This window comes from Schistocerca nitens, chromosome 9 (genome assembly GCF_023898315.1).
Source record: "Schistocerca nitens isolate TAMUIC-IGC-003100 chromosome 9, iqSchNite1.1, whole genome shotgun sequence".
Classification (NCBI taxonomy): domain Eukaryota; kingdom Metazoa; phylum Arthropoda; class Insecta; order Orthoptera; family Acrididae; genus Schistocerca; species Schistocerca nitens.
The window spans coordinates 34,933,063-34,958,931 of record NC_064622.1 but is presented as its reverse complement, the minus strand read 5'-3'; the positions used below and the strand labels follow the sequence as shown (position 1 = coordinate 34,958,931).

The 25,869-nt window shown below is 41.9% G+C and overlaps 1 protein-coding gene across 1 annotated transcript in view; it reads left to right on the top strand.

The window, feature by feature from the left end:
* Positions 1 to 20,226, top strand: part of LOC126203874 (trypsin-7-like) — a 39,739-nt gene extending 19,513 nt beyond the window's left edge. The window contains exon 2 of the mRNA XM_049938254.1: positions 19,703 to 20,226. Coding sequence (XP_049794211.1) covers positions 19,703 to 20,101 — 399 coding nt within the window. The 3' untranslated portion in view covers positions 20,102 to 20,226. The remainder of the gene's footprint in view (positions 1 to 19,702) is intronic.
* Positions 20,227 to 25,869: the final 5,643 nt, after the last annotated feature.

Here is a 25,869-nt window from a genome sequence, read left to right as displayed (position 1 = left end):
ACTCTAATGGCCGCCGGCCAGCTATTCAATTTGTCCGCTCTTCACAGTCGACCACTCGTGCGGTTGTGGGGGCCTGGCTAATATTGAGACATTAAACAGGTCATTTCAACTTAAACAGTTGTCTTCAGTCCTAGAATAAGTAAACCAGAAGTATTGCACCTTACAATTAGAAGTAATAAAATCATTAAAAACAATTCCGGAACCCACCCTCAATGGGCATCTTGGTGGATAATTATTATTACCTACAAGGAAAACATGCGAATGAGATCTGACCATTACGTGGAGGTCACTTGTTCTTTCTAGTACACTTCTCAATCACTTAGGTCTGTTTTCATGATTCTTAGTTTAAATACTTAGTGTATTCTACACATCTGGTTCGTTTTTCCTCTAAATACAAGTGATATGTGTGCTAGGTACCTGGACCTTCACACTGCTGCTACAGTCACAGGTCCGAATCCTGCCTCAGGCATGGATGTATGTGATGTACTTAGGTTAGTTAGGTTTAATTATTTCTAAGTCTAGGGGACTGATGACCTCAGATGTTAAGTCCCATAGTACTTAGAGCCATTTGAACCTACACCTTGGAGTCCAATCTTGGCCTTCGGTTTCCTCAATGTTGTTGGTAACTCTCAGGTTACACAATTTTTTTTTAGTTTATAATCTTTCTTGCTTTTGTATTTGCTTATACGTTGTGTTTGGCAGCTATTAAGCACCTACCTTCCTGGCGCCTCACATGAGGGCAAGCTGCTTTGGCTCCTGCCCAGTTATATCTTGCCGACAGCTGGCGACGGATGTTCCTTTCCAGTCACAAGTAGTCGTTCCGTGCGCCTGTGAACCGACGAACATTTATTGACATTGCGCTGTCTTGTAAGCGTATGTTGGATTGCTAAGCTCGCAGTCTGACATACACAACGCTCGAGTTCCAATTCGATCCTGGTTCACCCTTGCTGCTCGGTCTGTGTGTGAATACAGACTCATTGGAACAGCGGTCGCATATCGGCTTGGTTGGTGAGCATCTTGCTCGGTCATGTGACGTGCGTGAGCCCACTGGTTAAGCAAACACACTTACAAAGGGGGTGTTCCAGTAGTAGAGGCGTTATTGGGTTCTTTTGCCGATGTGCCACTGCAGCACTTGCATATTGGTGTGTATGTGTTTAACACGTGTCTACCACATACGTGTAGTGCATGGGCGAGCTAAAGTTTGGTTATGATGCCTTTCATTGAGCCCGCTAAACTGGTATTTATTGCCCTTATTTACGTGTGCTGGACAAGGTGAAGTTGTTTTGTTAAGCATGAACCATTTGAGTCTTTCAGGCTGTACGTCAATGGTACCCTTTTTTAGCCTGTTGTTACTTTGTTTAAATATCATTTAAACTGAAAGGAAACATTTTTGCGTGTAAACTATGACTGCCCAGTAACTGGCATTTAAAATTTTTTTCCATGTAATGTGGTTACTTGCTTGAAGTTTATGGTTATTGAAAAGATATTCTTTAATGAGTAGTGTGTGCTTTCTTAGAAGTTCAGTATTTTGAGCACACATGTTAGCACGATAGCAGGGATCCCATTTTCTTAACAGTACAACTTGTAGTGGTGTACTGCCCCCACTTGTTCTTATAATCTTTGGTTATGAGGGCTTACTGGTTGATATGATCCGTTTCGTAAATATTCTTGAGTATCTTCTGTAATGATATTATTGAGATCTCAGTCTTTTTAAGATTATAGCTTATTTGCTTAAATATTGTTTTAATAGCGAACTCTTTTTTGCTAAAATATTATTCCTCACTAACTAGCATTATTAGTCTCAATTTTTTTTTAATTTCTTTTGAGCTGTAAGAGTCATTCATCCTGCTGCCATAAGGAATCGCATCTGATAAACACCAAAGAGGAATGTTTGAGTTTTTATGGAAATTTATTTTGACATATATTCTCAAATAAACGTCTTTTATAGTGCAAATGTCACGTATTACCTCCCAGCACCTTAACGCTCCCAGCTAGCTGCCCCATTTCACGTTGTTAATCAGTGATTGTTGCAAATTTTGTAACTTCTATTATTTTTGTTTGCGCTGGTCTTTGATAATGTGTGACAGCTCCATTTAAGTCAGTATACATGTATATTACTATAATACTTGATGGTTCATTCGACTGGAATTTTGTCTTTCATGGACACTTGGGTTCGACACAACCCTGTTGTACTATTTTTATTTTCATTTTACTGGAAATAAACCTGTTCTACTAATATGTCTGCATCGATAATATGTATACGTTCCCCTACAATTTGTCGCTTCCCCTACAGGCAAATCACTGTAGATATTACTCTGCCTACACAGTATATCGTTAGCGTTAGGGAAATTTACAGGCTTTTTTTTTAATGTTCCTGTGCGAGGGTTTCATTGTACAGATGTCCCCTACCTTCCTTCCTGGCAGGTGTCTTAATTTCAACGTTAATTTAGATTAAATTGGCATTGTGCTGCGTCTTGCGACTACCGAGGCTACGATTTGGCGTAGCCGAGCCTATCTTTTCACGCTTGCGGTACTTCCGTTTACGAGGTGCATTCAAGTTCTAAGGCCTCCGATTTTTTTTCTCCGGACTGGAAAGAGAAACATGCGCATTGTTTTAAAATGAGGCCATGTTCATTGTCAATACGTCCCAGAGATGGCAGCACCGTAAGGCACATGGAATTTTACCGCCAGCGGCGAGAATGAGAGCTGTTATAAATACTTAAAATGGCGACGTTTTCCTTACTTGAACAGTGTGCAATCATTCGTTTTCTGAATTTGCGTGGTGTGAAACCAATTGAAATTCATTGACAGTTGAAGGAGACATGTGGTGATGGAGTTATGGATGTGTCGAAAGTGTGTTCATGGGTGCAACAGTTTAATGAAGGCAGAACATCATGTGACAACAAACCGAAACAACCTCGGGCTCGCACGAGCCGGTCTGACGACATGATCGAGAAATTGGAGAGAATTGTTTTGGGGGATCACCGAATGACTGTTGAAGAGATCGCCTCCAGAGTTGACATTTCTGTGGGTTCTGTGCACACAATCCTGCATGACGACCTGAAAATGCGAAAAGTGTCATCCAGGTGGGTGCCACGAATGCTGACGGACGACCACATGGCTGCCCGTGTGGCATGTTGCCAAGCAATGTTGACGCGCAACGACAGCATGAATGGGACTTTCTTTTCGTCGGTTGTGACAATGGATGAGACGTGGATGCCATTTTTAAATCCAGAAACAAAGCGCCAGTCAGCTCAATGGAAGCACACAGATTCACCGCCATCAAAAAAATTTCGGGTAACTGCCAGTGCTGAAAAAATTATGGTGTCCATGTTCTGTGACAGCGAGGGCGTAATCCTTACCCATTGCGTTCCAAAGGGCACTACGGTAAGAGGTGCATCCTACGAAAATATTTTGAAGAACAAATTCCTTCCTGCACTGCAACAAAAACGTCCAGGAAGGGCTGCGCGTGTGCTGTTTCACCAAGACAACGCACCCGCACATCGAGCTAACGTTACACAACAGTTTCTTCGTGATAACAACTTGAAGTGATTCCTCATGCTCCCTACTCACCCGACCTGGCTCCTAGTGACTTTTGGCTTTTTCCAACAATGAAAGACACTCTTCGTGGCCGCACATTCACCAGCCGTGCTGCTATTGCCTCAGCGATTTTTCAGTGGTCAAAACAGACTCCTAAAGAAGCCTTCGCCGCTGACATGGAATCATGGCGTCAGCGTTGTGAAAAATGTGTACGTCTGCAGGGCTCTTACGTCGAGAAGTAACGCCAGTTTCATCGATTTCGGGTGAGTAGTTAATTATAAAAAAAATCGGAGGCCTTAGAACTTGAATGCACCTCGTATTACTCCAGAATCGTCCCGGCGTACGTCCTCTCACCGCTGCTTGTGTAAGCACTGTTTGTTTTTGGAGGTTCTCAGAATGTATTTTCAGTTTCTTTTGGGTATCAATCTTTATCACTGGGATTCTTCTGTAAGGGTTATATTTCGCATATAGTCAACTGTCAAGTTTCGATGCTTGTGTTTTTATCTGCATGAGGGTAGAAGGCACTTATGTTTCATTGACAGAGGATTTCTATGTCTAAAAAGTCCGTGTTGTTTTGTTATTTATAATGTAATTAAAAACTGTGTCGTATACTGTGTAAGATAACTAAAAATATAATTGCGTCTTCTTTACATTAATTGTTTGGCACCAGGGAATGTGACTTTTGAGTCACGAAACTAATTGTGAACAACAGTACATCAATAAATCTGTTCATGGCATCTGTTGCAGTTATTTATTACGATCTTACTGGTTAAGGACACAATGAAATTCCGTATGCCTATAAACCAGTAAGATCGTATGGTGACACGTACTATCGCGATGTTGGATGTTACACAAATGCACTGAAGATGGTTATTAATAACCGAAATATAGATATGTAACAGTTAGAAAGACTAATGGGATTGCGACTGATTGCTGTGTGCCCCTCCTTCCTCATAGTCTATGGTCGTTGCACTCAACAGTTCGTTATGGAATCGAAGTTCATTAACTGTCTGTGCACGAGATCCAGGCTGTTTTTGAGGAGGAGAAACAAGACGCAACAGAACCACGTTTTGACCCACATGAAGCTGATGTGTGCTTGAATTAAGGTTCTAGTGAAGAAGATGGGGGTGGAAAGGCAGACAGTCTCGGACCAATGCAACAATATGTTGGTGCAGAAACGCATTTGACCCATAAAAACAAGTTAAGTGGTGAACATGAGAATAAATTCTCCCACGATGACAAACCAGAAAATGTCAGTTCAGATGAAACTGAACAGCTACAGATCAGAGATTGGAGAAGGAAGGCTGTGCAAAGTGATAAAGCTGTATTTGCTGAGAGTGGTCGTAGTAAATACAAAACCTTGTCTGCAGTTCAATGATTTGAACTGTTTTGGAGTGATGAAATAATCAAAATTCTCATTACTGAATCAAAAAAAATACGCTTCGTTCAAGAACTGCCCAGATCCCAAAATAATACATGAAGAGATAAAAGATTTTCTAGGAATTCTAATTCTTTCGGGATACTATCCTCTACCTAGTAGAAGGTGTCACCGGGATTCAGGATGGGACATGAGAAATCATATGTTGCGAAACATGACGAGAAGGGACAGATCTGAAACATTTGCGACATTCATTCATTCATGTCATAACACATAAATCAGTGTAACTGATAAAACGTGGAAACGCCGGCGATTAACACATACGCTAAGAAAAAGTTTTCACTTTCAGTCTGTGTAAGATTTGGATTATGTAGTGTATCACAGAAAGTGAGTGCTGTTACCTAAACATAATATAAATTGAAAACTTCTTTATTTAAATTTTACTTAAACTGCTGAGTGCTTACTCAATATTCTTATACTGCCGAGTGACATTGTCTATACAGTCTCTTTGCTTGTCTTTATCGTTTCAACACTTGAAACTTCCCCTTTTTAAACAATTTTACATACGACTGTGCTTAAACTGACACACAATATTTTTTAGCGCAACGCAATCTGACTTTCAAAATTCCCTACAAAAGAATGGCCCTGACTAACATTAAACTATACCTTTCACAAATCACTTACCTCACAAAAATCTTCGCTGCTCAAGCTACTGCAATACAGCGAGCGCCACTACTGGCAGCTAAATAAAAGATTCAAACTATGGAAGGCACTAACTACTGATAGGGATAGTTAGCAAATGAAAGATATTAATAGAGAACAAACAATGTATTTACCTTGATATCATCATATATATAGCAGTTCATGACAAATTACAAAACTCCGCCATCTCTCTCCCCACATCCACCACTGCTGGCGGCTCACCTCCAACTGCGCAACGCTATGCGCTGTTCACAGCCAGCTGCCTAACACTACAATGGCGAGTATTACAACAATGCAAAGCAGCCACAGACTGCACACAGCACAGCCAGTGATTTTCATACAGAGGTGGCGTTACCAATAAAAAAACCTAAACAGCCTACTTACATAGCCCCCATGCTCCCCACAAAAAATTTTACAAATTGGTTTGGGCAGTGCCCAATACAGATTTGAAAAAATTTTTCATAATTACAATAACAAAGAAATCAAATGCACACACTTATTGATACAATGTTGGTCAAAAGCTAAAATTTTCTCACAGTCCATAAAGACAGTCCTGATCGTTCATGACGGTAAAATAGCAGTGTTTTTCTCAAAGTCTGAGCAGTAAAAGAAAATACACACGGAAGTAGTGGATTTCCATGCAGTCTTGAAGAAGTATCGTTGTCCTTCCAACGGAAAGACAGTGCTGACTCTTGACATGCAGACAGGTATTGGTCCACAACAGAGCAAACCCACAGCGGAGTCAGTCGAAGTTTTGAAGAGTATTGGTGGGTAGGTCATCACAGAGCAGACCCACTGTAGTCCTGGTAGAGATTACGGTATTGGTGGGCCACCAGAGGCGCAGACCCACTGCAGTCCTTGTGGAAATAATGGTATTTATGGATCATCAAAGATGCAGACCCACTGTAGTCCTTGTAGAGATGGCCAGCAGCCATCCGTTGTGACTGTGCAGGTGCACAATCACCATTGAAGAGTCTTGCGGATAATATAGCAAGTCCATAACCACCACTTGTGCACTCACAAAGTTTTTGGAACTGTCCTTAGAACCAGCAATGCTGTTATCCAGTCCCTTGCTGAATTATTAACACACATACAAACACTATCACTCCCTACTTCTCACATATTTTGCATATGCTATGACCAACAGAAACGTGTGCAGTCAAAATATACTTAATTTGAAGACCTGGTGTCAATTACAATTTTATAACATAAGAATACAATTACAAGGTACAAAATACATCATTCAAGAACATAACAATACAGATAACATTTGTAGTACAGGCTTTACAAAAGAATAGAAATAGACATATACGTCAATGTTACAGGAATTATGACATAAGTTCATACATAAAAGATCAGAATAACTTTCGAAATATCAACTTCACACATGAGCATTAACACAAAACATAATAAATAATATCTAAGCATCTTTACAAGGTAAATAACATATTATTAATGCCAATTACATTTGAGGATAACAGTATTCCTCATCATAGTGAATGCAGCTTAGTATTAGAAAAATTCTACATCATAAGTCTTATGAGGTAAACATATAAAGACAGGAAAAACATAAATACACAAGGGAACACAAACACATAGTGGGATAACACAAAAGGAAAGGATAGGGTTCGTTTTCAGTGTAACTTTTGGTACTGTAGTATTTTGCGAACAAAACCTTTTTTGTTCTTGGAGATCTCCCTTCGTTCATCATTATTCCCAAAAAGTCCTATCTATATCTCCTTCCTGTATTCTATTCATATTTCTTTCAAAATAATTATTTCTCAGTGCAAAATACTCATTTTTGCCATATCTGTTTCTTGTGGCTTCTCAATGCATTTCTTCCAATTCATCATAGTTAGTTTCTTATATAGTCTACCCCCTCTTAAGCTAACTTAAATCTACTGAGCTCAGATATATATACCAAGGGACGAGGCAATGCAGCATCACATAAAACAATTAATATAAACAGCAATGAAAAAACGCAGATTTGCGAAGCATGCAGCATTAAGAAATTAGCAAAGCAATTGTAATATTACAACTAATCTAAGGCAATGTGCAGCAAACAATAAAAATAAATCATTAGTAAAACTGGCTTAACAGCGTAATACAAAGTCAAATTCAATAACACTATGCCTGGCAAACAGCAGCAACTTATACCTAAACATGACATAGCTCAAGCAGAAAAAAATAGTACACTAAAGATAACAATGCAGATAAGTGAAATGTATAATCACATCTTAATGTCTAAGTAATTAAAGTGGTGCACCACAACAACTTATTGTAAAAAAAATATTACCATGTACTTGAAAAGAATATTATGTATGCATTTACTGTTACTAGTCCCTCCTTATTGTTCTTTCCTTTCCAAGTGCTCCTTTTTTGAAAAATGTGGATCACAAAATTATTATTTAATAGATCTGTTGACAGAAAGTGTTCACATTAGCAAATGCATTTAATTTTATTTTATGAAACCAATGCTACAAGACAGCTGGAAACCAGATATCAAATGAAATAAGCAACTATGTACAAAGTAAAGCATAAAAACATCGTTCAATAGCCATGTGGCATTTCATAAGTAGTAAAAAAATATCTCATCTAGAAAGACAGTAGTCATAATCAGGTGTGTAGACAAACTATTTCTTGTCATTTCATTAGGCATTTCAGTAAATATCAGAAAGTACGATATGTTTCCAAGTAATGAGCGTGTCGCATTTGCGATGCTTTCTCCAAAGGAACGTCAATAGCGAGGATAATGGCCTCCCCTTTTTTTTTCTCTACCTAATGGCTTTTTCTCCGGGCGGCTGGCCCAGCTGCGCGCCACAACGCATTACATCAAGGTCACTTACCTTTCTTAACGAAATATTTACGACAGCAGTTTTCGCTACAACGACAGTCTCATATAAAAATTTCATAGGTCAAGAATTAGCGTTGCAAATCTGTAGAAACAAAATCTTATTGATATAACAGTGTCCAAAAAAATTTTCGTCGGCATTGTGATACATTCACGCATTTACACACATTTCATAATTCTAAAAGTATGATTCTCGGTTTCCAACATACGTCTTCACAAGGCAGAGTTCCTAACCGCTACTCATTACTCCTTACCTTATTACACATATATATATTCATCGACGCTTCTTTAATAATTCATCATATGAAATACGTAGCATAATCAAATTCCTCACATAGCATCAGCTTCTTGACCATAAGCATACCTCAGCAGCATAATACACATCGTCATCATAACATCATAAAACCTCAGCCAAATCTCAAAATCGTCGTAGCTTCCTGGATATTTTAAAACCTAAAAAAATTCTCTGCTCATTTCAAAAGTGTTATCTACCTCAAACGTACTTCAAAAATCATGATCCCATACCAAATACATAATTCAAAGCTCACGTAGTATCACAATGGTTCTGAAAAAATATGAACAGTTTACAAAGTATAGACAAAATACAGTTTCATAAGTGTGAAGTTATCCAACTGTGTAGTGGCGTAAACATCTGTCACTGACGTAGTAAAAAAAATGTTTGTTTCTCTGTTAAATAATCAGATAGCTGTGTAATTTGTGTGTTAGAGAAATATGGTACCGATGTGTAAAGTTGTATAAGCAAATACCATATTAGCTAGGGCTCCTTGTGCGTGCCAAACACATGGTACACAAAGTAAGCGTGTACCCCCCTGAGGATTAATGTAATTATACCCTCAGGTGTTACAGATTTCAACAATGGAATGAAATGTATCACGGAAAACTTTCTTTGCAATTCAAAAATCTTTAAAAATAAATGTTTTAAGTACAAAATTAATCACTCAAATACGTGTCCTGTAGCGCTAAACTGTGCGTCATGTTGTAAGATAATCTCTGTGGAAGTCTCGTAGTTATCGTCCTCCGAAAGCTAAGTTCTGCAGAAGTCAATGTACTTACCTCATGATAAACAAAAGTGAAATGTTTTGCGTATAGATATCTTAGATATTACGCTTATTGTTGTGATGAAGAAAGTACTGTGCTGTGACGTATTGTTGTGCCACGGAAAAGGCTGTCTCATTGTAGCTATACCACAAAAGTTAAATACTAAAACATGTTTTACTTTCCAGAAGAATTCAGAAAAAATTTGCAGATATAAAACAGATACACTGCAAAAGCAACATTGTAAATTGTCACTCATTAGTAGCGTCGTGATAACATCGTGTAGCTGTCACATAAACTAACCACTGTGTCCTCTGGTATCTCACAGAAAGTACTTTAAATCCAGAATGTTTTTTTTTTTTAAGTAAACCAAAATGTTGCATGAAAATCTCATTAGCGTTGCCGGCATATGTTCTAAGTATGTGATCCTTATAGTCGTTACGTGATAGTGGAACTAACAAGCAAGAATGTACACACACAATAACACTGTGACGCCTGTTCACTATAACAATGCATTCGTAATTTCTGTTTCAATAAGTTCTCTTGGTTCTTGACTGGATATTTAACTTCAAACATTGTTGCATGTTAACAGATTCCAAATCTGACAAGCATACTAGTAATCTAAAGTGAAAAATTTTATGGCAAAGACTAAGTTAAAAAGCAGATTATCATTCAAGAAACGGTTTTACATGTGAAGTGTGGGGTAATCCTTTACTCTTCATAGTACTCAGACTTTCAACTGAAAAGCAATTGTCATGTTTTATACATCGGTAAAGAATGCTAAAATTTTTCTCAAGGCTAGCGTCTTATGTTATTTTTCTCGGAGCCAGCGGGCGCACGCGGCTGCCTGCTGTGCGAGTCATTGTCTGTCTCTTTGTTGGCGCGCGCCGTTATTGGGATTAGGAGACCTAACTTCTACAAATTCACTTTGACGAGAAGGCCCTGCTTTGTTTAAATCCCGCCAGTTCTGATGCAATTCAGGTCTGTCGTTACGAATATATCGTCTGTCGTCATGTCGGTAGGTTCCGTAGTTTCTTCCTTGTCCGTCACGTAGTGGAGAATTTCTCCCTGAATCGTAACTGTGCGCCGAACTGTTGCGTCTGAAGTTATTCTGTCTCCCTTGATAATAATTGTTTTGGTTCCCATATTGTCTGTTTCTATGATTATCTCTGTCATATTCATAATTACGGAAGCGCGATCTTTCTCTGTAACTATTACTCTGCCAGTGGTTGTCATACGGGTGGTGTCTGTTTCGGTCACGATTTACGTTGTAAGAATAGCCTTGTCGTGTCCAGTTATTATTTCTTTCATCGCGGAATTGCGACGGATGTGACCTGTAATTGTTGTATTCCTGTTTTCGCATCCGGCGACTGTCTGTGTCAATTTCTAAATCTTGTAGGAGTCCCTGAAAAGCTTCAATGTCGTCTTTGCAACGTCCTGCCAAAATAATATGTCGTAAATGCTCAGGCAGTTTGATTAAGCAAATGCGGATGAGTTCTGAGGGGCTGTATGGGTTTGACAGGTACTGATTCTCGTGCAACATATCTTCAAAATATTTCACAAGACTGGAGAATTCAGATTGTTCGAAATGTTTCATCATTGTGATGCCATGTTTTACTCGGTCTTGTGTGGCTTGAGACCAATATGCTGAGAGGAAGGCATGGTAAAATTCTGCTTCACTATGACAATCGTGAATGACCGATCGCATTCTTACAGCTGGTTCATTCTCTAAGTAGCCACACATAAATTCTAATCTGTGTTCTAATGACCAGTTGGGAGGAAAACAATGAGAGAATTGATGGAGCCACGCTTGTGGATGAATGTCGTTGGCAGAATTCTTAAACGTTTTGAATTTACGTGTAGTAATGAACAGCTTATAGTCAAAATCATCATGTCGGCGAGTCGCATATCGGTCATTGTTAGATCGTGTCGGCCGTTCCATCTCAAAATTCGGTGCACATTGCCAGTTTCTTTCATAACTTCCGAAATGCCCTGTGTTATTATTTTGCGTCTTTTCCGTATTTCTAAGTCCCTCTTCCCGTGTTGGAGCGCGAGTGTCCTCTGAAATACGTAATTCTTGTACTACTTGTGCCAACTGATCTTGCACTTCCCGGATTTCTCTTTTGTACTGTGTATTGATTTGATTTTGATTTTGTTTGAATTTTCTAATTTGTTCGTACTCTTCAGTGTCAGTGAAGGCTACAGGTGTTGTGTCATTCAGATCCTCATCTACCTTTGTAGATAAGTTAGTGACCTGATCCGTAAGTTCGGCTACTTTCTCCGATAGTGTACTTATTTCCTCAGTGTGTTTTTCTGAACCAAGTTTCAGAGTATCTACTGTGTCCTTTAAGTTTTCCTGAGTTTTTGCAAGTTGCGTAACCGAATCGGTAGATGCAACTGAGTCAAATTTAGCTTGCAAGGTCTCATGATTTTCGTGAACAGTAGTTTGCAGTTCCTTTATGGCTGCTTCGTGATTCTGTAGTGCATTTTCATGCCGCGAAAAAATAGGTTGGAAATGCTCACAAATTTGTGCTTTTACGTCATTACAGACTTTTTGACATTTCGATTCAATGTGATGTAACTCAGTAGTTAAATCCTCACGTGTTTCTTTAAGAGTTTGCTCCAATGAGTCTAACTTTTGAAGCTGTTGCTGTGTTTGTCTCTGATTTAGTTCCATTGTGTCTAACTTTTGAAGCTTTTGCTGTGTTTGTCTCTGATTTTGTTCCATTGTGTCTAACTTTTTAAGATTTTGTTCCACTGTGTCTAGCTGTTGCTGTGTTTGTCTCTGATTTTGTTTCATTTGTTGCATTAATTGCAATAATAATGAATGAGTGTCTGGAATCTGTTCCTCTATGCTTTTCGGCAGTGCATTTGCACCGGCAACATTCACATTTTGACTAGCAGAAATTGTGTCTTGACTTATTTGAGAAAACGGTGAGGACGCAAAACCTGAATCTACAGTATTTGCAAAATTGTGTCCTGTCATTTCGGATTCCTGAGGCGAGCTATTGCCGACCGATCGATCGATAATGCTTCCCTGCTCACTAATTGTTTCACTGTCCACGCCATTGTTTGCCACCCGCTCCATTTCCCTATGCATGGTTACCAAATTACTACTTTGAATATTAGTTAATTCATTACTCGGTGGCGCTAACACACTGCTTTCGTTTTCACTGTCATTTCGCAGTTTACTTTGGAGCCTAGTATTACGTTTTTCACACGCCATTATTGTCACAGTATTTCACACAACAACACAGAAAAACACAATTTGAAGAGCAAAAATAAGAGAACACATTAACATAACACTGAAAATAATATCTAATTAATTGCAGCTGCGAAATACTTGGTGGAAATCTACATGCATGCCACAACTGTTTTACTGCACAACAATGAAAAACTACAACTACAAAGGAAATTCTCTCTATAATCACGCGCTGGCAATAAACAAAAGCTACACTAATTACACCAACTACAAGGAAAAAAATCAGAAGATTCCAGTGAGGTATCCTCAGCTAAGGGTCGACATATGAAACTTCCCCTTTTTAAACAATTTTACATACGACTGTGCTTAAACTGACACACAATATTTTTTAGCGCAACGCAATCTGACTTTCAAAATTCCCTACAAAAGAATGGCCCTGACTAACATTAAACTATACCTTTCACAAATCACTTACCTCACAAAAATCTTCGCTGCTCAAGCTACTGCAATACAGCGAGCGCCACTACTGGCAGCTAAATAAAAGATTCAAACTATGGAAGGCACTAACTACTGATAGGGATAGTTAGCAAATGAAAGATATTAATAGAGAACAAACAATGTATTTACCTTGATATCATCATATATATAGCAGTTCATGACAAATTACAAAACTCCGCCATCTCTCTCCCCACATCCACCACTGCTGGCGGCTCACCTCCAACTGTGCAACGCTATGCGCTGTTCACAGCCAGCTGCCTAACACTACAATGGCGAGTATTACAACAATGCAAAGCAGCCACAGACTGCACACAGCACAGCCAGTGATTTTCATACAGAGGTGGCGTTACCAATAAAAAAACCTAAACAGCCTACTTACACACTGACCTACAGAATTTGCCCTGACTAACAGAACTCAAACTTTTCCTATACATTAATTACCCACAATATTCAACTGCAACGAGATCTGACTGCTTTCAAATTAACTCAAAAGAATGGCCCTGAATAAGAAGATATCCTGACAATAACCTATACATTCCATAAGTCACTTACGCTTACAAAAATCTTCATTACACGAACGACTGCAATACAGCAAGCACCAATACAGCCAGCTAAATAAAAGATTCTTACTGCTGAAGGCTCTAACTACTAATAGGCATATGGTTAGCAAAGGAAACATTTTTTTTACCTTAATAATGTGACGACAAGTTCAATTAAATATATAATCCTCCGTGACATCCAGTTGCAAAAATTGTATAATCATGGATAATATTCAATCTCGAAGTAAGACACGTCCAGATCGTCCGCTAAGCTCCATCAATGCTGACTACTCACTCCCAACTGCCATCACTGCTGGCTGTTCACCTCCAACTGCAAGTCCGACCAGCCACAGAGAGTCTCCTAGAGAGTGCGCACAGCGCAATCGGAGATTTAATACAAAGCGCTACATAGTGCTTCCAACATACAAACACATAAACAACCTACTTACAAAATGACATACATTGCATTACTCTATTGGATCACGTATTTCACGTAAAATACACTGAAGAGCCAAAGAAACTGGTACACTTACCTGATAACGTGTACGGATTCCGCAAGCACGGAGAAGTGCCGCACACGACGTGGCATACACTCTACTAACGTCTGCCGGCCGGGGTGGCCGTGCGGTTCAAGGCGCTACAGTCTGGAACCGCGCAGCCGCTACGGTCACAGGTTCGAATCCTGCCTCGGGCATGGATGTGTGTGATGTCCTTAGGTTAGTTAGGTTTAAGTAGTTCTAAGTTCTAGGGGACTGATGACCTTAGAAGTTAAGTCCCATAGTGCTCAGAGCCATTTGAGCCATTTGGGTCTACTAACGTCTGAAATAGTGCTGGAGGGAACTGACACCATGAATCCAGCAGGTCTGTCCATAAATCCGTAAGAGTACGACGCACGTTGCAAGGCATCCCAGAAATGTTCAATAATGTTCATGTCTGGAGATATCTTCTGAGTAGCGTAACATGTATGTTACACACTCTTTTATTAAAATTAGTAACTGTGTTTTTGTTGTATTTTTCTTTGTTGCCTGTAAACAAACATATACCTCATTTGTAAAATTCATAAGTCAAAATTAATTCAGGGTGAAATAGGTTAATTATTGGCATATTGTATCATCATCATCATTTAAGACTAATTATGCCTTTCAGCGTTCAGTCTGGAGCATAGTCCCCCTTCTAAAATTCCTCCATGGTCCCCTATTCAGTGCTAATATTGGTGCCTCTTCTGATGTTACGCCTATTACACTCCTGGAAATTGAAATAAGAACACCGTGAATTCATTGTCCCAGGAAGGGGAAACTTTATTGACACATTCCTGGGGTCAGATACATCACATGATCACACTGACAGAACCACAGGCACATAGACACAGGCAACAGAGCATGCACAATGTCGGCACTAGTACAGTGTATATCCACCTTTCGCAGCAATGCAGGCTGCTATTCTCCCATGGAGACGATCGTAGAGATGCTGGATGTAGTCCTGTGGAACGGCTTGCCATGCCATTTCCACCTGGCGCCTCAGTTGGACCAGCGTTCGTGCTGGACGTGCAGACCGCGTGAGACGACGCTTCATCCAGTCCCAAACATGCTCAATGGGGGACAGATCCGGAGATCTTGCTGGCCAGGGTAGTTGACTTACACCTTCTAGAGCACGTTGGGTGGCACGGGATACATGCGGACGTGTATTGTCCTGTTGGAACAGCAAGTTCCCTTGCCGGTCTAAGAATGGTAGAACGATGGGTTCGATGACGCTTTGGATGTACCGTGCACTATTCAGTGTCCCCTCGACGATCACCAGTGGTGTACGGCCAGTGTAGGAGATCGCTCCCCACACCATGATGCCGGGTGTTGGCCCTGTGTGCCTCGGTCGTATGCAGTCCTGATTGTGGCGCTCACCTGCACGGCGCCAAACACGCATACGACCATCATTGGCACCAAGGCAGAAGCGACTCTCATCGCTGAAGACGACACGTCTCCATTCCTCCCTCCATTCACGGCTGTCGCGACACCACTGGAGGCGGGCTGCACGATGTTGGGGCGTGAGCGGAAGACGGCCTAACGGTGTGCGGGACCGTAGCCCAGCTTCATGGAGACGGTTGCGAATGGTCCTCGCCGATACCCCAGGAGCAACAGTGTCCCTAATTTGCTGGGAAGTGGCGGTGCGGTCCCCTACGGCACTGCGTAGGATCCTACGGTCTTGGCGTGCATCCGTGCGTCGCTGCGGTCCGGTCCCAGGTCGACGGGCACGTGCACCTTCCGCCGACCACTGGCGACAACATCGATGTACTGTGGAGACCTCACGCCCCACGTGTTGAGCAATTCGGCGGTACGTCCACCCGGCCTCCCGCATGCCCACTATACGCCCTCGCTCAAAGTCCGTCAACTGCACATACGGTTCACGTCCACGCTGTCGCGGCATGCTACCAGTGTTAAAGACTGCGATGGAGCTCCGTATGCCACGGCAAACTGGCTGACACTGACGGCGGCGGTGCACAAATACTGCGCAGCTAGCGCCATTCGACGGCCAACACCGCGGGTCCTGGTGTGTCCGCTGTGCCGTGCGTGTGATCATTGCTTGTACAGCCCTCTCGCAGTGTCCGGAGCAAGTATGGTGGGTCTGACACACCGGTGTCAATGTGTTCTTTTTTCCATTTCCAGGAGTGTACTTCAAAATCATTCTTAACCGATTCCAGGTACCTTCTCCTTGGTCTTCCCCGACTCCTCCTACTCTCTGCTGCTGAACCCACGAGTCTCTTGGGTAACCTTGCTTCGCCCATGCGTGTAACATGACCCCACCATCTAAGCCTGTTCGCCCTGACTGCTACATCTATAGAGTTCATTCCCAGTTTTTCTTTGATTTCCTCATTGTGGACACCCTCCTGCAATTGTTCTCATCTACTAGTACCTGCAATCATCGTAGCTACTTTCATATCCGTAACCTCAACCTTACTGATAAGGTAAACTGAATCCACCCATCTTTCGCTCCCATGCAACAAAGTTGGTCGAAAGATTGAACGGTGCACAGATAACTTAGTCTTGGTACTGACTTCCTTCTTGCAGAAGAGAGTAGATCGTAGCCGAGCGCCCACTGCATTAGCTTTGCTAGACCTCGCTTCCAGTTCTTTCACTATGTTGCCATCCTGTGAGAATATGCATCCTAAGTACTTGAAACCGTCAACCTGTTCTAACTTTGTTCCTCCTATTTGGCACTCAATCCGTTTATACCTCTTTCCCACTGACATTACTTTCGTTTTGGAGATGCTAATCTTCATACCATAGTCCTTACATTTCTGATCTAGCTCTGAAATATTACTTTGCAAACTTTCAATCGAATCTGTCATCACATCTAAGTCATCCTCATATGCGAGACTGCTTATTTTGCGTTCACATATCTCAATCTCACCCAGCCAATCTATTGTTTTCAACACATGATCCATAAATTATATGAACAACAGTGGAGACAGGTAGCAGCCTTGTGTTACCCCTGAAACTGCTCTGAACCATGAACTCAATTTACCGTCAACTCTAACTGCTGCCTGACTATCTATGTAAAGACCTTTAATTGCTTGCAAAAGTTTGCCTCCTATTCCATAATCTCGTAGAACAGACAATAACTTCCTCCTAGGAACACGGTCATATGCCTTTTATAGATCTATAAAGCATAGATACAATTCCATGTTCCACTCGTAACACTACTCCATTATTTGCCGTAAGCTAAAGGTCTGGTCCTGACAACCTTTAAGAGGCCTAACCCCACACTGATTTTCATCCAATTTGTCCTCAACTAATACTCGCACTTCCCTTTCGACAATACCTGAGAAGATTTTACCCACAACGCTGATTAAAGCGATACCTCTGTAGTTGTTAAAATCTTTTCTGTTTCCATGTTTAAGGATTGGTGTGATTACTGCTTTCGGGCAGTCTGATGGAACCTGTCCCGACTCCCACGCCATTTCAATTATCCTGTGTAGCCATTTAAGACCTGACAGTTGATGAGTTCCGACTTAATTTCATCCACCCCAGCCGCTTTATTGCACTGCAATCTATTAACCATTTTCTCTACTTCCTCAAATGTGATCATATTTCCATCATCATTCCTATCCCATTGTACATCGAAATCTGAAACATTACTGATCGTATTTTCACCTACATTGAGCAACTCTTCAAAATATTCCCTCCGTCTGCCCAAGGCATCCACAGGATTCACCAGCAGTTTTCCTGACCTGTCCTAAATACTTGTCAGTTCCTTCTTACCTCCCTTTCGAAGACTGCTACTTACACTCCAGAAAGGTTTTCCAGCAGCTTGACCCAAAGTCTCCAAACTGTTTCCAAAGTGTTCCCAAGATTTATTCTTGCATGCTTCAATTATCTGTTTGGCATATTGTATTTGCTAAGAAAAACTTATTACTATTTTACAAAACATTTTCAACAATATATTCTGCTGCTCGGTTAATTTTACATTCTGTTTGTGTCATCTACCTCATATTGCACCTTATTTGTTCGTGAGACCCATAAAATATATAGATACAGGCTCCCAGGTAGATGCTGTTTTCCTTGACTTCCGGAAGGCGTTCGATACAGTTCCGCACTGTCGCCTGATAAAGTAAGAGCCCACGGAATATCAGACCAGCTGTGTGGCTGGATTGAAGAGTTTTTAGCAAACAGAACACAGCATGTTCTTATCAATGGAGAGACGTCTACAGACGTTAAGGTAACCTCTGGCGTGCCACAGGGGAGTGATATGGGACCATTGCTTTTCACAATATATATATAAATGACCTAGTAGATAGTGTCGGAAGTTCCATGCCGCTTTTCGCGGATGATGCTGTAGTATACAGAGAAGTTGCAGCATTAGAAAATTGTAGCGAAATGCAGGAAGATCTGCAGCAGATAGGCACTTGGTGCAGGGAGTGGCAACTGACCCTTAACATAGACAAATGTAATGTATTGCGAATACATAGATAGAAGGATCCTTTATTGTATGATTATATGATAGCGGAACAAACACTGGTAGCAGTTATTTCTGTAAAATATCTGGGAGTATGCTTGCGGAACGATTTGAAGTGGAATGATCATATAAAATTAATTGTTGGTAAGGCGGGTACCAGGTTGAGATTCATTGGGAGAGTGCTTAGAAAATGCAGTCCAGCAACAAAGGAGGTGGCTTACAAAACACTCGTTCGACCTATACTTGAGTATTGCTCATCAGTGTGGGATCCGTACGAGATCGGGTTGACAGAGGAGAAAGAGAAGATCCAAAGAAGAGCGGCGCGTTTCGTCACAGGGTTATTTGGTAAGCGTGATAGCGTTAAGGAGATGTTTAGCAAACTCAAGTGGCAGACTCTGCAAGAGAGGCGCACTGCATCGCGGTGTAGCTTGCTGTCCAGGTTTCGAGAGGGTGCGTTTCTGGATGAGGTGTCGAATATATTGCTTCCCCCTACTTATACCTTCCGAGGAGATCATGAATGTAAAGTTAGAGAGATTCGAGCGGGCACGGAGGCTTTCCGGCAGTCGTTCTTCCCGCGAACCATACGCGACTGGTACAGAAAAGGGAGGTAATGACAGTGGCACGTAAAGTGCCCTCCACCACACACCGTTGGGCGGCTTGCGGAGTATAAATGTAGCTGTAGATGTAGATTCTCAGCATTCCCAGTAGTTCACAAATACGTCACTGGACTAGCATTCCGGAGGACGACGGTTCAATCCCGCGTCCGGTCATCGTGATTTAGGTTTTCCATGATTTCCCTAAATCGCTCCAGGCAAATACCGAGATGGTTCCTTTGAAAGGGCACGGCCGAATTCCTTCCCCGCCCTTCCCTAATCCGATGAGACCAATGACCTCGTTGTTTGGTCTCTTCCCCCAAAACAACCAACCAACCTTAAATACGTTTCCACACTCGCAGTATATGTAATTTGGTCTTCTTTCATTGTACGCAGGCTTCTGAACCGTTCCCGCTGGGCATGAACATACAAGTGGTGAACCTCGCCGCCGACGGATACGACGCCCCGGCGGGCCTGCCGGTCACCGTCACGGGCTGGGGCGACACCGGCATCGACTACGACCCCGTCTACCTGCAGCGGGCGGACATGCACGTCGTGGACCGCGACACCTGCCGGGACATGTTGGCCGACGTGGCGCCGGTCACGCCGCGCATGGTGTGCGCCGGGGACCCCACCATGGCCGCCTGCCACGGCGACTCTGGCAGTCCGCTGGTCTACGGGGACACTCAGATCGGCATAGTGTCCTGGAGCCGGTCCGACTGCATCAGCGCTACCGCCGTCTATGCGGATGTGGGCAACCTCCGGGCCTGGATCAGGAACAACACTGGAGTTTAACAGACACAGTGTATGCCTTCACTATCTGTACCCTGCAACATATGTTTCCCTTGATTATGAATGTATAATCTGCTTTACCCATGTTATAATAAATATCCTACAAATTTATGCCTACAAACTGAAAATCTCGCCTGCTATTTCTGTCCCAGCACATGAAATTTCCTTGTATGTCCCACAAGAAAACATATACACCCACATGCTGAGTCATATCTTCTAAACACAAATATCTGGTTCTTTTCATGGTTTTAGTTTTTCAAGAGCTCAGATGGAAACCCAGTTCTAAGCAAAGATCGGAAAGCAGAAAGGTGGAAGGAGTGTATAGAGGGTCTTTACAAGGGAGATGTACTTGAGGACAATATTATGGAAATAGAAGAGGGTGTAGATGAAGATGAAATGGGAGATACGATACTGCGTGAAGAGTTCGACAGAGCACTGAAAGACCTGAGTCGAAACAAGGCCCCTGGAGTAGACAACATTCCATTAGAACTACTGACCTCCTTGGGCGAGCCAGTCAAATGGTTCAAATGGCTCTGAGCACTATGGGACTTAACATCTGTGGTCATCAGTCCCCTAGAACTTAGAACTACTTAAACCTAACTAACCTAAGGACATCACACACATCCATGCCCGAGGCAGGATTCGAACCTGCGACCGTAGCAGTCGCGCGGTTCCGGACTGAGCGCCTAGAACCGCTAGACCACCGCGGCCGGCGCGAGCCAGTCCTGACAAAACTCTACCATCTGGCGAGCAACATGTATGCGACAGGCGAAATACCCTCAGACTTCAAGAAGAATATAATAATTCGAATCCCAAAGAAAACAGGTGTTGACAGATGAGAAAATTATGGAACTATCAGTTTAATAAGTCACAGCTGCAAAATACTAACGCGAATTCTTAACAGACGAAGGGCAAAACTGGTAGAAGCCGACCCCGGGGAAGATCAGTTTGAATTCCGCAGAAATATTGGAACACGTGAGGCAACACTGACCCCTACGACTTATCTTAGAAAATAGATTAAGGAAAGGCAAACCTACGTTTCTAGCATTTGTAGACTTAGGGAAAGCTTTTGACAATGTTGACTGGAATACTCTCTTTCAAATTCTAAAGGTGGCAGGGCTAAAATACAGGGACCGAAAGGCTATTTACAATTTGTACAGTTATAAGAGTCGGGGGGCATGAAAGGGAAGCAGCAGTTGGGAAGGGATTGAGACAGGGTTGTAGCCTCTCCCCGATGTTATTCAATCTGTATATTGAGCAAGCAGTAAAGGAAACATAAGAAAAATTCGGAGTAGATATTAAAATCCATGGAGAAGAAAACAAAATTTTAAGGTTCGCCGATGACATTGTAATTCTGTCCGAGACAGCAAATGATTTGGAAGAGCAGTTGAACGGATTGGACAGTGTCTTGAAAGGAGGATATAAGATGAACATCAACAAAAGCAAAACGAGGGTAATGGAATTTAGTCGAATTAAGTCGGGTGATGCTGAGGGAATTAGATTAGGAAATGAGACACTTAAGGCCGGCCGGTGTGGCCGTGCGGTTCTAGCCACTTCAGTCTGGATCCGTGTGACCGCTACGGTCGCAGGTTCGAATCCTGCCTCGGGCATGGATGTGTGTGATGTCCTTTGGTTAGTTAGGTTTAAGTAGTTCTAAGTTCTAGGGGACTGATGACCACAGATGTTAAGTCCCATAGTGCTCAGAGCCATTTGAACCATTTGAGACACTTAAAGTAGTGAAGGAGATTTGTTATTTGGGGAGCAAAATAACTGATGATGGTCAAAGTAGAGAAGATATAAAATGTAGACTGGCAATGGCAAGGAAAGCGTTACTGAAGAAGAGAAATTTGTTAACATCGAGTATAGATTTAAAGCGTTTCTGAAAGTATTTGTGCGGAGTGTAGCCATGTATGGAAGTGAAACATGGACGATAAATAGTTTGGACAAGAAGAGAATAGTAGCTTTCGAAATGTGGTGCTACAGAAGAATGCTGAAGATTAGATGGGTAGATGACATAACTAATGAGGAGGTATTGAATGGAATTGGGGAGAAAAGGAGTTTCTAGCACAACTTGACCAGAAGAAGGTACCGGTTGGTAGGACATTTTTTAGGCATCAAAGGATCACAAATTTAGTATTGGAGGGCAGCGTGGAGGGTACAAATCGTAGAGGGAGACCAAGAGATGAATACACTAAGCAGATTTAGAAGGATGCAGGTTGCAGTAAGTACTGGGAGATGAAGAAGCTTGCACAGGATAGAGTAGCATGGAGAGCTTCATCAAACCAGTCTCAGGACTGAAGACCACAACAACAACAACAGTTTTTCAGGAATGATGCAGAGCTTAGATGTCGGGCAGCCAATGCCGCAAGAAGCCAAATCATCAAGCCGGACATCGCTGTACTATACACGTGGCGATTTTGCAGGCTGATGATTGTGTTGACACCATTGTGCCATGGTGTTAATTGTTATGATACGTGTCAGTGTTCAATTATAGATCTTCAGACATCAAAATTCGTTAACTTCGCAATATTAATTTAATTCTCTGTTAACTGAAGTAGAAAGTTATTAACCGTTGCAAGATATAACAGCTCTGTTGACGTTCTACAACAGTTTTTATTTATCACTTATTTTGTATCCTGCCTGGAAGGCGGCGCGTGGATTTGCTCCCGAAAACTGAAGGGTAGGCCGAATGTAGGAAGGTAGGAGGAGCAGGTGAAGGTGAAGTGCTTCGGCTCTGCGTGTAAATTTAAATCCCCTTTACCATAGGAACAATATGAATACATAACTTTGCACTGAGGAGGACGTAGGTGCGAAGCCGGATGTATGAAAGCTCACAAAAGTTACACAGGCAAAATCTGTAGTGGCTCGCCCACTGTGAAATAGAAACAATGTTGCTTGGTCGCCTACTCGGAATCAAATGGGTAGAATCTGGATCGACGCTCGTAGAGCTGCACAGCGCCGGCTAGAGGTCGCTGTCGTCGGTGTCGTAGTAGTAGTGCCAACCTTAGAAATTTTACCTACGCCGTGGCATCGTAGCTATCGATATCACAACTTATATGTGTCCAACTTAATTGACTGTCTTCAGAGAGCGTGGCAAGATATGAAAACATGTGTGCCTTCATGTATTATTTTTATTAATACAATTTTTCGTAGACTTCTCATTGAAAGTTATATTGAAACAAGATTAGTGAAGAATCGTCGACTGGGCATAACTTTTCCAGTGGGTAAAAGTAACTTTTCTTAATGACACTACATACCCAAGTTGATTAATATAATATTTTATGGGTTCGACTCTAAGTTGGTAAAGGATGGAATTGTCAAGTGAATTGTCTTTATGTCACCTTGGTGAAATAATTTAGCCGCAACTAAGGATGAGCTAGAACATTCTAACATTCTGCGTGGTGTCTGTTTGTTCTATATCGTGTCTCCCTACCACTTTCGCGCAACGACGCTCTGAGCGTGTTTTTTAGGAAATTGATTAGTTTGAACCTGGGACCTGTTGCTGGTAAGGAGACGCCAGACCACACATGACATGTAGAGTTCAGAAGAGTTCAGTGAGACTAGCGATGATATAACCAAATACTTAATGATTTCAGCGTCAGCTCCACTGCACTCCCTGTAAAAGGATCTTAATACTAACTAAATTTAGTGGAAGGGGTTCAAGGCTTTCCTATTTTTAGTTAGCTGGTACAATAACGTCGAAAAAGCAGTTAATTTTACCATTGGAAATTTTATTCTGCTCACAAAACATTGTTTATAAATTGCACTATTGATAAAAGGAAATGTTTTAATACAGGATGGTAAAAACCAACTGTGTTCAACAAAAATGTGAACGAATATTTCCTGAATGGGTTTCCAAGTTCTACAATGGATCGAAGGATGACATATGCCATATCACATCTATAATCTAGGTTTAAATTAAGTTTCACAAAAGAGAAAACTATCAAAATGGTCTACATTGACCCTCAATTATCTTTAATTACTTATCTAACTTGTCGTAAATTACAGTGGCTGATGTGGCTTCTCAATAACTATATAACAGAAAAATCATCGCGTTTCAGATTTTTACTTCAAGTGGCAAATGTGAACACCATGAGCTTTAATTGACGATCGACACTAGTATTACGCAAAAAGGGGGTGTAACAGATGAGACTTCTGCAGTTCTGAGTGAAGCTTTATGCGCTGTTATGCGGCATCGCGTGCGTTCATTACCTTGTCGGTGTTTGTCAGGGGGCGGCGGGCAGCACAGCTCTGCTCACCTCGCCATCTCGGAAGCAACTCTCTCCTAACTTCTCCTTACTATAATTTACCGAAGTTGGTTTAAAAAAACTATCTGGCTGTGTTTTCATCTGACCAGTCAGGGTCTCAATGTTAACCTTAAGCTCCGCCTACAAAAATTCTATCTATCCAATGAGAAACGTTATACTTTTCGTGGTGAGGCAATGTTTTTAAAGTTTGCAACGTAACAGAGAGGCGAAAAAGTCTCACGCTAAAACTTACAGCTGGCGTGGTCCTTTTAGTGTTATCGTAATATTTATACTGTTCTTCTGGAGGGCTCTATCTTTTAACATGGGCTGGGTGGTGGTCCTGACGTAACAGAGACGCGAAAAAGTCTCACGCTAAAACTTGCGGCTGGGGTGGTCCTTTTAGTGTTATCGTAAGATCTATACTGTTCTTCTGGAGGGCTCTAGCTTTTAACATGGGCTGGGGGGTGGTCCTAGCGGTTAGCTGGCAACGTGGGTGTCCGTCCCCTATCGTAGGGCCTTCCAGCTTAAAACGGTTCTGCTCTCGGCTTCTGTTCTCGTTTCTCCCCTCGGAACTGCGTCTGTCTCACGATGGGAAGGTATGACATGCATTTAGGCATTCTTGTGTTAGTCTGTGGTATTCCATTTGCTCACTCGTTACTCGTATTACTTTGGTTAACTTAATGTCACGATTTATTCGGAGCTATGTGACATACTACTGGATTTGCTTATCATGTCAGGGTTTTCATGGAAGGTGTTGGATTTGCCTGACACCTTACAACATACTTCCCATAGAAATAATGTCAAAAGATATTTTTTGAGCATCTACCCTAACAAACAGCAGACACCCAACTACTGAATAAGGAATGACTGAAAGAAATAGTACTTGTGAAGTATCTAACAGAGGGAAAAGCTAGTTTTCATTTTGCCTCTTTAGCGTTTAGAAATGGATAGGAACTGCGCTTCTTGAAGTCCGTCAAAGGGTTAGTGAACTGTGAAACATCTAGAAGCTGTGCTGGCCAAGTTCTAAATGCCTGAGGCTGCTATTCTAAGTTGTAGTGATACCTATGGTGCCGTTGGAATCTCACTAAGTCGTCAGATACGCAACATCACACCCGTTTGTCCTCACTGGAGGGTGACTGGCAGCAGAGGTGCGTTTGTATTTCTCTCAGAGAAGAATGTTGAAAATGGCCGGTCTCTTCTACCCTTACCTCTCAAGAACATGTAGGAAATACTTCGCTGTGTTGGCAGCATATCTGAGCCAGCACAGAACGGCTTGTATGCTGGGCCAATGGCCAATTTTCGTGCTAGGGTAGGAGAACCAGCGTTATGTGGATAGTCGGGCCAATTAAGAAAATAGGATGCATGTTGGAAAAGAATGCACGTGTGCACTACACACGCTTTCCGAGAGCTCGTGTCCAAGATGTGAAGGAGGCTCTGTCGGCCGCTCTTGAAAGCATTGGTTGCAACCGGTTATCAAAAGTCGGCACGAATTACGCTTGCCACGTGGTTTCTGATGTCATCCCC